The following is a 13,837-nucleotide window of genomic DNA, read 5'->3' as shown; positions in this document are numbered from 1 at the left end:
ATGGTTTATATAAAATGCTGCTATTAATAACATCAACTGCCGACCTCGTTCCATGGAAAGCTAACTGTCAGACAGCATACTGCTCAGGGTCAGTGATGTCACCCTCAGTCTTAAAAGCAGCCTCTCTGCTCGCCCTTCTGCTCTTTTCTTTCTTTTCCTCTTCACCTTGCTTTTCTGATTCTTCTGTCCCTGATCCGGCACTCCTCTTTAAAAACAGTTACTTGAAGGCCCCTTCGCGCAGTAATAAAAGAGCTCCAGGCGGACCGGGTTTTTGCGTGTTTAAAAAAAAAATCGTCGGACGTAAAAAAACAAAACAAAAAAAAACGTAACCGATTGAGAATTGCATTTTGATTTTTCTTGATATCTGGAAGAACCTGACGAGACCTGTGTCGTTGGAACCCCTTCAATAACTTCCGCTCACCTTCTTCGAGATCCGGACAGCTGATACAAGCATTAGTTCAAGCAAGGTCACACTTGTTGCTTTTGAAAATTCTTACCTTTCAAACTTCTTCTTCTTACCAAACCTTTTCTGCCACTCTTTCATCATGGCCTTCCACTGTCAACAGCCTCAGAACGGTCGACGTGGAGGTCGCCGCGACTTCAATTCAAACAACCGCCGCCGCAGGTCAAACCGGCCCACCAAGCAGAGACTTCCAGCCAAGGACGCTGATGGGAACATTGCTATGGGTGGCATGGAACTTGCAACTCCATCGTCATTTCCATTGGGACGCCAGAACATCCCTGGTCCCTACCGTGGTCGCAACAGCCGCGGTGGCTCTCGTCAGCCCCGTAACTGGAACCAGAACAAAGTCCAGAAGAGCCCCCGAAAGGGGACTCAAGCCCTTCGCTACACTCCTCCTCCTCCTCCTCGCCCAGAACCTACCTTCTGGGAGAAAGTCAATTGGGAACCCAAAGACACTTCCATGGAGGACGCTCCGGCGCCTCCTGAATGGAGCCAGTTCTCGTATGCCAATACGAATGGCCTCCATACCCAAATTGACATCGAAGGCGACATTGTCATGGGTGAAGCACCCTCGCTCACCATGACACTCTTGACCGAGCTGATGAGCGTTATCGAGCTCTCTTAAGCAGATGCTTCTGACGCCGGTCCCTGGGTTGAGCTAGCTCCCCACCACCCTGAACTTCTGGAACTCTTTTAAATAGGTCGATGAGCGTGCGCTCGTGATCGCACCATCGAACCTCTTAATTTTAATTTCCTGATGAGCGTGCGCCCGTGATCGCACCATCAGTGATTTCTTCCAGTGAGCGTGCGCTCGTGATCGCACCACTGGTATCTTGTTTTCCCAATGAGAGCATGCTCGTGATCGTGCCATTGGCTTTTATTTTTGGATTGTGTACGCTTGTGATCGTACCGTCTACTCCTTCTCCCTCTTCTTCTTCCTCCTCTTTTAAACGTCTTGATGAGCCTCGGGCTTACATCTTTTGACATCTTCTGTCCCTATCTTGGGTTTAATATTTACCCTCCGGGAATTACTTTACATCTTCCGACATCTTTTGCCCTCATCTTGGGTTTACATCTTCCCTCCGGGGACACATCTTCTGCCATCTAAATTGCATCTCCCTTAACCGGGATACTTTATCTTTATCTGATCAGCGTGTACTCGTGATTGCACCACTCGGATACCTCTGGACATGGGCCCGTGATTCCATTCCGGATTTTACGGATGAGCGCATGCTCGTGATCATGCCATCCGCTTTTTGTTTGTTCTGTTTTTTTTTTCTTCTTTTATTTTCACATCATGTATCTGAGCAGAACTCTCATTTGGTCTGTACTGGCATTATTGCCTTTTATGATTTACCCTGGGTAGCTCCCAGTGGTATATCCATCTGGAAATCGGGTTGGACAATGGTTTTACATGCCCTTGAGGCTTTTTTCTTTCTTTCGGGAGGTCGCCAGGACCTGAGGCCTGTGCAAGTTGAGGACGATAGACCTTTGGTCTTTTTTTTTTCTGACCGTGGAATCAATTGATCATTGATATCCCGGCATGGGGACGATGAGAGGCCAATGGCCTGAGTTGATATTATATTGTGTGTCGAGGTTCGAAACTGGCACATCAATACAGGGGACGAGCGGCCTATGGCCTGATGAGATATTTGACCGGGTTTACCTGGCTCAAAAAAGGGGACGAAAGGCAATTGCCTAGGGATTGATATGTTGAATTTGGGACTTGTCCCACAGAGTCTTTTTTCTTCTTCTTCTTTTGATTTACTTCTTGATCTTTTTCTTCAAAAAAACTTTGCTTTCAAATTTGTATCCCCGGGGATTTCTGTTCAAATTTTCAAATTTTCAAATGTTTTGTTCTTGTTTTGTTTTGTTTTATTCAATTGTTGTGACTCTGCATAGCGCTGGTGTTTGATGTTGAGATACCCTTTCTGCCAAATGGCATTATTACTGGTGATGATATGAATGTTGATGACACTGCCTTTTGGCATTGGTGACGAGAAAGAGATGATATGATACCCATCGCCTTCGGGCATTTTCAAATGTTGTTGTTATTGTTGAATCTACAGATTCGAGATGCGCAAGATGAACGGCTGATCACCGGTCATTATTACATGCTTTCGGTTTGTGTCAGCCCCGAAACTGGCACACTCCGTTTAGATAGATATAAATAAATAAAAATCTTGACCTCAATGTTCTTGTGCTATTATCAATAAGTCGTTGGATATGTTACAGTAATGTACAGTATGTAATTGAAAAAAAAAAAAGATCACTTCTTTCCATCCGTATTGTTGTCATTCTTGTCCTCGGGCTTCCCCCAATTCCACACGTCCCAGATATGCTCCATGATCAAATCGCCATACCCCTTTCCCTCAGCCAGCGCCTGCTGCTCCTCACGCAGCCGTCTTTCCTTCCAGCCCTCCGTCTCCGCACCCATCCAGATCTTTTCCGGTAGTGACCGATCCTGAAACTGCGTCGCCGACTTGTACTTGTCCAATTCTGTCTGGTTTGTCAAGGACGCTTCCTTTGCCGCGCGCAACTGCGCCTGTACCTCTGCCGCTCGTTCCGTAGGCAGCTGCTTGAACAAATTCGCCGGCCCATCCTCTTTATCTTCACGCGCAAAAACCCGCACCCCAGTCTCATCCAATATCCCCCTCCCCGCGGGATTCCGTTGACGATATAAATGGTTCGCAGACACCGCAAACGCCGAGGTCAGCGCGAAACTGTGCAGGTCGAGTTTGCGTGGCGGCATGGCCAGCAGCACGGGCGCGCCGACGATAAAAGTCCATGCTGCGAAGTTTTTGAAGCGGATAAAGTCTTTGGCGCGGGTTTCTTGGACGTCTGCCATTTTGTTTTTCTGCTGAGCGAGAAGAGTTTGAAGAGAATGCTTTTTGTGTAGGTTCAGATCGGGACCAGCCCTGGTGGCAGTGGCAGAGTCAAGTCAGTCAGCCAGTCGGAAAGTTTGAAGCGGTTCGCGGAAGGAACGACAGCCATCCAGATCATGTGACTTCGGCGCGAGATCCGGGCTTGGCAGAGAGATAAGAACGATCTCTTCGATTTGCTCAGTTTTCTGCACTTTTTCTCCTTGCACAACATGCAGAGCATATGCAACTCGCTCAGCTAGGCTCTAGCCCCAGGCCCTCGCCCAGCCTCCCAGGCTTCAGGGTTTCAGCTTCAGCTAGCCAGCGGCGCGCCGGATACACGGAACAGTCAATAATGATGGCGCCGGTAATTACATTACACTCTGCGGAGTGAGACGGGTAGACGGCAGCGCCTATCACCGTTAGTCTACAGGGCTGTACAGGGGAATACAAACAGTGCACGTCTCCACAGCGTGGCGGTGCGCATATACGTACGGACGTAGTACCATTCTATTAATAAATTGGGCAGAACGGTACATATTAATAAAATTAAATAATGATACGTAAAGAGTGTAAATGTGGCTGATGATTACGCGTGACCGAGTGACCTGTGTGGCCCGGTGGGCCAACGCCCAGGCTAAGCTTTTGAGACACGTTGGCCGACGGTACGGTACCGTACCGAGCGCAAAGTGGACCCGGCTTCCTTTCTTGCTTAAATTGCGCTCGTTCTCCTGATTCCCTTTCTTTCCCACTCACTCTTCTCAGTTTCAGTTTCATACTCGTTCTCTCTATCAAATCCAATCTCTCTCAATTTCGATATCTTAAAAAAAAAAAAAAAAAGATGTTCGAAAACGGTTTCCTCGGCCTCTTCAAGTCCGCCAAGCCCCAGGACGAGCAATCCCAGCAGCCTACCTGGAATGCCTCCACTATGACCATGGAGCAACCCGCCAGCTACACCGGCGAGCAGCACGCTGTACGTCCAAAAAACCCTTATATAACTAAATGGTCTATACTGATGTATGATAGCCCTCGCCAGAATCCGAGCAAATGAAACTCCGCGGTGGTGGTGGCTGCTGTAATGTGTGCTGCGGATGGTACGTTTTTCTTTGACAACACGATTTTAGGGGAATATGGCTAATTTCTCTTTCAGCTGCGCCGGTCTCTGCGCGTTCGAGTGTCTCGAGGAGTGCTGCTAGGTTGATTAGAGTTATGCTGATGCGATGCACAATACCCGGTTTATGACGATGATGATTGTTTGCAAGTTCAAGTTTGGAACGTGATATCATTGTTTAGCTGTCTGATAGTAGTCTATGACACATCTCCTGACTAGCTGCAAACCACTTTCTCCTCAAAATAGTATTCAAGTACATACGTAGTAATAAAATGTAACGTGGGGCTGTGGGGATCCGGCTCAGGAACCGTCGGTTATGCTGCTGCCTGGTATCTGGAATTTGACCGTAACTCAAAAGTGAGTGGCCGCCTCGTACTTCAAATTATAGTGGTCCTCGTCAATCCACCGATCCGCTGTGACCAGCCCCCCAGTTATAATCGCCATGATCGCCGATGCGTCGCTGCGCCGAGATAGGCCGCATTTCTGGCTGTTCTCCGCATGAGACACTAGCGCGGTGACTGACTGCATGCTCTTTCTACACATGGGACATCTAGGAATTACTTAGCATGGTTCAAATCCACAGCTTTAGGGGGAACATACATAAATCGCTGTGCCCGGTGCGAGAGCAAATGCGTTGCGAGCTGGTCTCCAGTCGCGAATTCCTGCTTGCAGCATTCAAACTTGCCCGACGCTTGGTTCAGGTACTGGTTCTCGCTGAACCGCGGAATAAACGTCTTGTAAACCTTCAGCGCACCCGAGCGCGGAATGACGGGAGTTGGGCGAAACGACGGCTGGACTGCTGCTTTCTCGATGGCGCGTTTGGTCAGGGCCACCCCGTCTGCTGGCAGTTCTTTGGTGTCTGCGCCCAGCGGCGGCCAGAACTTCATCGCCTGTGCTTTATTGCCATCATCTTCACGGGGCTGGTGGATGAGCGATAGGTGGGTTTCATCCTGAACCACAGAAACCCCGCCATCGCCGTCGCTGTCTGCATCTTGTTCTGTTGACTGGCCGATGGGGCCGTGAAAGGTACCTTGGATTGCACGATAGGCCATGTCTGACTCCATAGCCTTCATGTCGCGTCGCACCAGAATGGTTTGCTTGTTGACACCACTAACGCACTTTCCTTTTTCGATATGGCTAATATAGCCGCTGGGATTCTTGAACTCTTTGTCGCAGCGGCCAAACGGGCATTTGATTTCGTGGTCGATGGGGTGACTCTGCATCTGTCAGCGGCATATCAACAAGACCAATAAACAAGTACTATCAACCGCACCCGCAAAACATGCTGGTCTCGTCCAGAAACTGTGCTAAATTCTCCGCCGCAAATAGGACACACGACATGCTTGACGCTCTCGATCTTGTGCTTCAGCAGGGTCTCGTAGTTGGGAAAGTCGACGTTGCAGCGGAGGCAGTAGTCGTGCTCCATGTCTTTGTGCGCGGCCCTGTCCTCTTCGTCGTCGAACGACAGCGAACAGTCGGCATAGGTGCAGTGGAAAAGGGCAGCGGCCGCTGGATCTGCGGCTGCAGGAGCGGCCATCTTGCCCGTGAGTTGAGCTCCGATGAAGTGAGGAAGTGTTGTCTATGGGGTGAGTGAGAATAAGGAAGAGAAGTGATGGGGAGGAGTGAAGAAGAGCAGTGAGCGAGGAGCGAGGAGAGAAAAACGAGGAAGGAGCGGGTCCCGCCTTGGGGAAACTGCACGCTTGGAACTTTTTTCATTTACACTTAAATACCACTGACTACATTATCATCCCACCATTCCATTCCATCTCACCCTAGAAACGAGAAAACGGCAGCCTAACACGGTCAGTTCGAATTCAAATCCTCAGGATTCACACTCACCATTTCCCCCGCAGAGTGATCACCGCCCAGTTGTTCCCATCGGCATCCGTCTCCTTTTCCACCTTGGTCGAGAACGAAATGGCGCTCATGATGCCGTCGCCAAACTTCTCGTTCAGCACCGCCTTGTACGCGTACCCATAGTTCTGTATAATCTCGTACAGCCGGTAGATCAACGGCTCCCTGGGCGGCATCTCGACCGAGCGCCCGCGGTCAGGAAACCCGCCCAGCTGCTGCTCAAGCACGCCCTGCGGCACGTCCAGCACCGTGGACAGGCTGGCAATGTCTTCGGGCGACGCCTTGGCCTGCCCGTAGAAGATGGCCGCCGTGGCTACTTCATTGCGTCCGATCTGCTTCGCGATCTCCTCGAAGCTGAGCTGTTTCTGCGCCTTGGCGGTAAATAGCGTTTGCGCCGACTGCGGGAGGTTTGGGTGCTGGGAGGCCTGTGGCTGTTATGCTTTGACCTATTGACGGGCTATACATGTATACTTACGTCGAGGGTTGCGAGGTTAGACATGATGGTGTTTAAAAGATGTCAAGAATTGAGAATATCGATATGAAAAAATTCCAGAATCAAGTCAATGGGGAGCGTCATCTTTATATCACCTTCTTCTCCAATTCTGCCGGAAGCGATAAGGAGCGGGGTGCGGGGTTCCCCTCACTGCGATTGTCTCGATTGCGACGGATTATTATAAATGGAATTATTATTGTTAAATTCATTGAAATGTTTGTTGATCACGGCGGATTGTTTTTCGCTCTCTCTAAACTGGGGTTGACCAGGTATTGGGAGAGTGTCGTTCGAAACCACCCTTTCTTTCCATTCCACGATAAACACCCTGGATGAGACGGCGAGTAATACATGGTAAAATAACAGATCGGACCAATATGACCTAATGATAATAACAATATTGAGCGCCACGTATGCTAGTCCCCATCGAAGCGCAGTTGCGATGCACAGCCACAGTAAGCAGCTGCTGGCGGGGTCGACTGGTCCTATGAATGACTAGCTGGCCGTTGGTGTACGTGATGAGCGGGGTTCAGCTGTCATTTGACTGTCGCCATTAAATAGCATCGACTCCCTCTGCACTCAGATATATTAATATCGCACCATCGTGTAACAGCCACAGCCAGAAACAATCATCAGCATGTCCGGCGGCGACAACCCGTTGGCCTACGGTCGCTACTATGGCGAGAGCGACAACACGCAGGGCGGAGAGCGCGGCCTGAGCGACAGTGCGAGAGGGCTTTTGTCTGACGGTTTGAAGAAGTTCAAGGGCCACTACAGCCAGGGCCAGCAGCAGCAGAACTACAACTACGGCGCCGGCACGGGACCGTCCCAGAGTGGAAGCTACGACCAGCAACAACCACAGCAACAGCAACAGCAACAGCAACAACCACAACAACAACATCAATACCAGCAACAGCCACAACAGTACCAAGATCCCAACAGACCACCCCGACAAGACAAGCTGTCCGGCTTCCTCGGAAAGTTCCAGGACACTGTTTCGGACGTCGGCTCCCAGTTGGCCCAGAAAATCGGCACCACACTCGACGCCGATGGCTACTCGCAGTATGGCTCCAGCAGTAACAACAACCCCAATAACGCCCAACGCTTCAAGAGCTTCGCGCCACCGCGTGAAAACAACGACGTCAAATGGCATGTCGACGGCTTCTCCTACTTCTGGGCCGTGTCGCGCGCCCTGGAGAGCGCCAAAGAGTCGATCTGGATTCTAGACTGTGTGTTCCGTTCTATATCCATCTGGCTAATAGACCGATACTGATTCAACAGGGTGGCTGTCTCCCGAGTTATATCTACGACGTCCGCCAGCAAAGAACGAGCAGTACCGCCTCGACCGCATGTTGCAAGCCGCCGCCCAGCGAGGAGTCCGCGTCAACATTATAGTCTACAAGGAGGTTGAAAAGGCGCTCACCTGTAAGTGTTTTGACATCACAGAATACATACTCTAATACTAACCCCTCAAAAGTAAGCTCGGAGCACACCAAGCACAGCCTAGAAGCCCTGCATCCAAACATCTTGGTTTTCCGCCATCCCGATCATCTGCCAGACACCAACGAAATCAAAAACTCCCTCGCTGCGTCCTTTCAGAACCTGTCCTTTGACGGTGCCAGTCTGTCAAAGCTCCCAAGTGACACTGTCAAGGCATTTTACGGCACAAAAGGCGACACTGTCCTGTTCTGGGCTCATCACGAAAAGCTTTGCCTAATCGATGGCAAAATTGCGTTCATGGGCGGCCTCGACCTTTGCTTTGGGCGCTGGGATACCAACCAACACGCCATTGCTGACGTCCACGCAGCCGACCTGCGCGAAATCGTGTTCCCGGGCCAGGACTACAACAATGCCAGAGTCCTTGACTTTCAAGATGTGTCGCACTGGGAGCAGAATCAGCTAGACCGAAAAGCTACCGGTCGCATGGGATGGTCCGATATTTCCATTAGTCTCAGGGGCCCTGCAGTCGAAGACTTGCGCAGACACTTTGTGGATCGCTGGAACTACATTTTCGATACAAAGTACTATGCTCGCAACGAAACGAAATACCAAAAGCTGAGTCTCTATCGGCAGTCTGGCTATGGTAATCAACCCGGCAACGCCCCTCCAGGAAATGCCCCAGGAAATGCTCCTCCAGGGGCTCCTGTACCCCCTGTCGCCGCAACGCAGCAGTCTCAACACCCACAGCCACCCAATCAAGGCCAACTGAGCCAGGATCCTCATTGGCAGCAATCTCAACACCCACAGTGGCAAGGTCAGCAGTCTACTGCACAACAGTCCTACCCTCCGCCTCCAATCCAAGGTCAAAGCCAAGGACAGCAGCAGCAGCCACAGTGGCAGGGCCAGCAGGGTCAACAGTCTCCCGCTGCACAGAGCTATCCTCCACCTCCAGGACAACAGCAGCAATCTCAACAACCGCAATGGCAGGGTCAACAACAGGGTCAGCAGTCTCCGGCCACACCAGGTTATCCTCCACCTCCGGCAAGTCAGCCACAACAGCAGGAGCAGCCTCAATGGCAAGGGCAATCTTCGACTACTCAGAGCTACCCTCCGCCTCCAAGCCAAGGACAGCAGCAGCAACCGCAATGGCAGGGCCAGCAGTCTCCGGCTACGCAGAGCTATCCCCCGCCCCCAGACAGCCACGGACAGCAGCAACAGCAGTGGCAAGGTCAGCAGCACGATTCTAGCACTAGCACCCCCCAAAGTGGACAATACTTTCCTCCGCCGCCACCAGGACCACCTCCGTCTACCGGCACCGAGTATACAAGTCAAGACCCCTCTCACCAAGGATACGGTTCTAGTCAATATGGATCACATACTCAAACCCCAACTCAAGCCCCGTATTTTGCTCCGCCGCCAACTCAAGGAACTCAAGAATCGCAGCAATCCCAGAGTCGAGGCGTATATGAAGAGGGAGATCTTTCACGAGGCTACGGCAGCAATCTGCCAGGCTATAGCACCGAATACCAAGGCAATGGCAGATCTACCTCCCAGAACTTCTTGACGGATGTCCGCGGACTAGGCCACTCTCTGCGTGGCCAACTCGCTGGCCAGGTCCATCAGTACCAGGACAAATACATAACCAATCTCGGACGACCAGCCGGTACTCAGTTGTGTCAGGTTGTGCGAAGCTGCTCTCAGTGGAGTGCAGGCATCCAGACAGAACACTCTATTCAGGACGCCTACATTGCGGCGATCCACAACAGTCAGCATTTCGTATACATTGAGAACCAATTCTTCATTACTGCTACAGGCGATGACCAAAAGCCGGTCCAGAACAAAATCGGTGCTGCTATTGTGGAACGTGTTCTTCGTGCTGCCCGTGCCGGCCAGAAATACAAGATCATCGTCGTCATCCCCGCTGTCCCTGGGTTTGCAGGTGATTTGCGAGATGACTCGTCTCTAAGTACTCGGGCAATCATGGAGTTTCAATACAATTCAATCAACAGAGGCGGACACAGTATCATGGAGCTTATCGCTAAGGAGGGATTTAACCCAATGGAGTATATCCGGTTCTATAACCTTCGCAACTACGACAGAATCAACACCAACAGCACAATGTTGCAGGCCGAGAAAGCTAGCGGCGTCAGCTATGAAGACGCTCGTAGATACCATGACGTCGCCGAAGTTGGCTCCGGTGGCTATGGGCCGGGAGCACCGGCAAAAGCATTCGACACCACCCAGCCTTACGACCAATATCAAAAGGCGGCGACTGCGTACCCCTCTGCAACATCTGGTCGCTGGGACTCGGTTAGCGAGTGCTACATGCTTGGTGGCGAGGACATTCGCAAAGTGCCATGGGACAGTGATCTTCCCGAAATCGATGCTTTTGTTAGCGAGGAACTCTATGTTCACAGCAAGGTATGGCTCTTATATGATTGGATTGGCCAACTGCTAATATTTCTTTGAAGGTCCTGATTTCGGATGATCGGATTGCAATTGTTGGTTCGGCTAACCTGAACGACCGATCACAGCTCGGTAGCCACGATTCAGAAATCGCTCTTGTGATCGAGGATCCCACGCCTCTTGACTCGCAGATGGATGGTAAACAATGGCAAGCTAGTAGATTTGCCGCCTCTTTACGGCGAGAATTGTCCCGCAAACACCTTGGTCTGCTCAAGCCTCAGGACTACACTCGGCCGAATGCCAACTGCGAGCCAGTGGGCGTGCCAAACGAAGCGGACCTTAATTCGCCCGAAAGTCAAGTGGTTGCCGATCCTCTTTCAAGCACTTTCCAAAGCCTCTGGAACTCGCGCGCACGGACAAACACCGAGGTCTTCCGCAAGGTGTTTAACCCAGTCCCTGACGACTACGTCCGCAACTGGGATGCGTACAAAGAGTTTTACGAGTATAACTTCCGCAAAGCCGACGTGGAGGCAGAGGGGAAGCGGGTCACTCGACCTGGCAGATACGAGTGGGGCCATGTCGTTCGCGACAACTTTGCGCCTGGGCCAGAGGGTGCGCAGCAAGTCAAGGAGCTGCTGAGCCAGGTGAAGGGTACTCTCGTCGAGATGCCGCTGATGTTTTTGATCGAGGAGGACATTGCCAAGGAGGGATTGACTCTGAATGCCTTGACCGAGGAGGTCTACACATAGTAGTTTTTACGGCTAGTCTAATCAGCTATTTGTTGCTGTTTTTTTTTTTTTGAATTACGTTTTTTTCTCTGGACTCTTGTCATGATAGTTTAGTTCATAGTTTGACACCACCGGAAAATATCGCTTGCACATTCGCCGAAAGGCCTCCCATTGAATTATAGTTTGATAAAGTTTTCAACACAGACCTTTGTAGCATGCTCAAACGCAGGCCCAGACTGCTTTGGGCTGCCGGACGACCCGGGGCTGGTGGATGGTTGTTGATATTGTTCTCGGAGCAAAGCCCTAATCCGCCCCACGCGATTGGCCAGCGGCAAAGAACAATATGAAGTTTATGAACTGTTAGCGAACAATGTGACGACCCATTATTCCGCCTCTGTTTATTCGCATGTTATTTACCATTAATTAGCATTATCTAGCTAGGTCGATCTCTTTCTTCGGCACAATGGCTACTGGCCGAACCGCTGTTTTCCATCTACTACAATGGTTTGGAGTGGATGCATGTGACATCTGGACTTGGGGAATGAACGCAAACGCAGACATCTGGAGCATTCAGACATGCAACTCTCGCCACTGTTATTCTCCGGAAAGAGCTAAGCTATTCAGACAAAGAATGGAGGGTTTATACCTGAATTGGGGAATTGAAGCTCGACAGTCCACCTCAGCTGGTGGGTATATATATCTCTGACATGCCTTTCCCAGATTCTCCTCTTCTCTCCACCAACCACCAAGAAAAGCATCAGACGAGACAATTCTATCAATCTCAACAAGTATGTACGACAGCATTTCTTTACTTCTTCTTTTTCTGATCTTCATTACTAACCGAGAAACAGTCTTTACTCTTCGATCTTTTGCTCGATAACCACCACACGTGCACCCAGCCCGTCACAATGACTCCAGAATTCAACCCCATCGACACCGGTATGTCTTTTCTCTTGCGACCAAAGGATGTGTCAAGGCTAACAAACCCAATTCCTAGTCTCTGCCCCAATTAGCTCTGGGGCCGGATGCATCGTCATGTAAAGCTTTTTACATGTTGCTACAAACATTCAACGTTGCCAAAGTCTTGCAATCGAAAAAGACGAAAAATCTCCATCAAAGTTGGTCGAAAAATTGAAAAACCGCTGCTACGTTCGTTCTCGCAATGCAGTGCAATCGCACATGCAAAAAATGTTATGGTCTTGGTGGTGATGGGCGATCCTTTCTACATGTCATCTAATCTAATCTGTTCGGTTTGAGGTGCAAGGAATAAGGCTGGATTACTTTGCCTTGCAACAGTTGTGTTCTTTTCTTTAGTGAATATTTTTTTTTTTGTTCTTTTTTTATCAAAGTCGAAGAGGGGTTGCCATGTGAAACTAACAGAGTGCTGCTCGCTGTCGAGCTTTGGCACACTCTTGTTGAATATCCCTCTTCTGGCATGTTGATATTGAGTACTTTTTTACCTTTTTTTAACATATTTATTTACGTGAATTTAATTCTACCCGATTGATGGCATCTGTGCTTCAGTTTAAAGAGTCGAGATTGACTATCTCTAAAGTTCTAACGAGAAAAAGAGAAACAGTAGAAGAAACAAAAGCTAGAAGCAAAAGGGGGGTTTCGGTGTTAGGTGACTTGCGGGGGGCGTGAATTGTAGAAGAGGGCTGAAAAAGGTATACAGAATCCCCGCAGACTCTTTCCCCTCTTCCCTCTCCCCCGTCTCCTCCCTCTGACCTTTACACACCTCTCATCTCAACCCCGTCAATATCCACCATGGGCAAGCGAAAGAGAGCTTCGTGCGGCGTCTCTACCCCTGTACGCTTGACGAAGGACAGAATTTCATCCTGCGAGGCTATCATTGGATACTCTTTTATCAATATCGCACTCCTCATACAGGCACTCAACATGTCCACTGCTAGTGTAAGATTTGAAGATTCTTGGATCCATGTCCCAAAGAACGATCGCCTAGCTGTGTATGGCAATTCGGTCGCCGAATCATATCTGTGTCGGATGTGGATGAAAAGAGCCCTCACCAAAGGTGCTATCTCCTAGCTCCATTACTCTGGTGACTTTATCTTAGTAATGTCATTGATATACAGGCCAGTGGACAGAAATTCGCTCCAGCGTGCTGGGTAACAAGAATTTGACTCGTGTTGGGTTCGAAAATGGGCTGGATGACTGCGTCAAGCTGAACGGTGGCACAATGTCCGTGTCTGCAAACTCTATGGCTACCACCGTTGAAGCGATCATGGGTGCCGTACACCTAGACGGTGGAGATGCCGCGTTGGCAACAGCTATGATGGAGCTTGGACTCACTGAACACGAGTACTTGGTACACCTCTCTCTCTCTCTCTTCTATTTTTAGAAGATCAGCGTTTTAACTTGAAGTGATTGACTACAGGGTCGTCCCATTGATCAGTCTTTGGAAGCTCCGCTATCTCGGCTAACAGTTTTGACTAGCAAACGTGAAAGTTACTCCACGCTGCCAAT

At 50.0% G+C, this 13,837-nt stretch overlaps 6 protein-coding genes across 6 annotated transcripts; 4 read left to right on the top strand and 2 right to left on the bottom strand.

Moving 5' to 3' along the window:
• Positions 1-545: 545 nt before the first annotated feature.
• Positions 546-1,088, top strand: TRUGW13939_04991 (uncharacterized protein; the record flags this gene model as incomplete). The annotated part of the gene is made up of 1 exon (XM_035488156.1): positions 546-1,088. One exon carries the CDS (start codon positions 546-548, stop codon positions 1,086-1,088), a length of 543 nt encoding a protein of 180 aa, XP_035344049.1.
• A 1,644-nt stretch (positions 1,089-2,732) lies between these two features.
• On the bottom strand, positions 2,733-3,311 carry TRUGW13939_04990 (uncharacterized protein; the record flags this gene model as incomplete). Its single annotated transcript, XM_035488155.1, has 1 exon — positions 2,733-3,311. The coding sequence occupies one exon, from the start codon at positions 3,309-3,311 to the stop codon at positions 2,733-2,735; it is 579 nt and encodes a 192-aa protein (XP_035344048.1).
• Positions 3,312-4,165: 854 nt separating this feature from the next.
• On the top strand, positions 4,166-4,520 carry TRUGW13939_04989 (uncharacterized protein; the record flags this gene model as incomplete). The annotated part of the gene is made up of 3 exons (XM_035488154.1): positions 4,166-4,297; positions 4,351-4,418; positions 4,475-4,520. 3 exons carry the CDS (start codon positions 4,166-4,168, stop codon positions 4,518-4,520), a joined length of 246 nt encoding a protein of 81 aa, XP_035344047.1.
• A 266-nt stretch (positions 4,521-4,786) lies between these two features.
• On the bottom strand, positions 4,787-6,788 carry TRUGW13939_04988 (uncharacterized protein; the record flags this gene model as incomplete). Its single annotated transcript, XM_035488153.1, has 6 exons — positions 4,787-4,985; positions 5,036-5,652; positions 5,709-6,014; positions 6,189-6,207; positions 6,275-6,714; positions 6,765-6,788. 6 exons carry the CDS (start codon positions 6,786-6,788, stop codon positions 4,787-4,789), a joined length of 1,605 nt encoding a protein of 534 aa, XP_035344046.1.
• Positions 6,789-7,416: 628 nt separating this feature from the next.
• Positions 7,417-11,374, top strand: TRUGW13939_04987 (uncharacterized protein; the record flags this gene model as incomplete). Its single annotated transcript, XM_035488152.1, has 4 exons — positions 7,417-8,008; positions 8,061-8,204; positions 8,257-10,640; positions 10,691-11,374. The coding sequence occupies 4 exons, from the start codon at positions 7,417-7,419 to the stop codon at positions 11,372-11,374; spliced, it is 3,804 nt and encodes a 1,267-aa protein (XP_035344045.1).
• Positions 11,375-13,120: 1,746 nt separating this feature from the next.
• On the top strand, positions 13,121-13,679 carry TRUGW13939_04986 (uncharacterized protein; the record flags this gene model as incomplete). Its single annotated transcript, XM_035488151.1, has 2 exons — positions 13,121-13,385; positions 13,447-13,679. Coding segments are annotated over 2 exons (498 nt in total), but the record flags the coding sequence as incomplete, so codon positions are not given.
• Between the last annotated feature and the right edge of the window lie 158 nt (positions 13,680-13,837).

This window comes from Talaromyces rugulosus, chromosome III (assembly GCF_013368755.1).
Source record: "Talaromyces rugulosus chromosome III, complete sequence".
NCBI classification, from domain to species: Eukaryota; Fungi; Ascomycota; class Eurotiomycetes; order Eurotiales; family Trichocomaceae; genus Talaromyces; species Talaromyces rugulosus.
The sequence above is the reverse complement of the archived record's forward strand: the minus strand, read 5'-3'. Positions and strand labels throughout refer to the sequence as shown.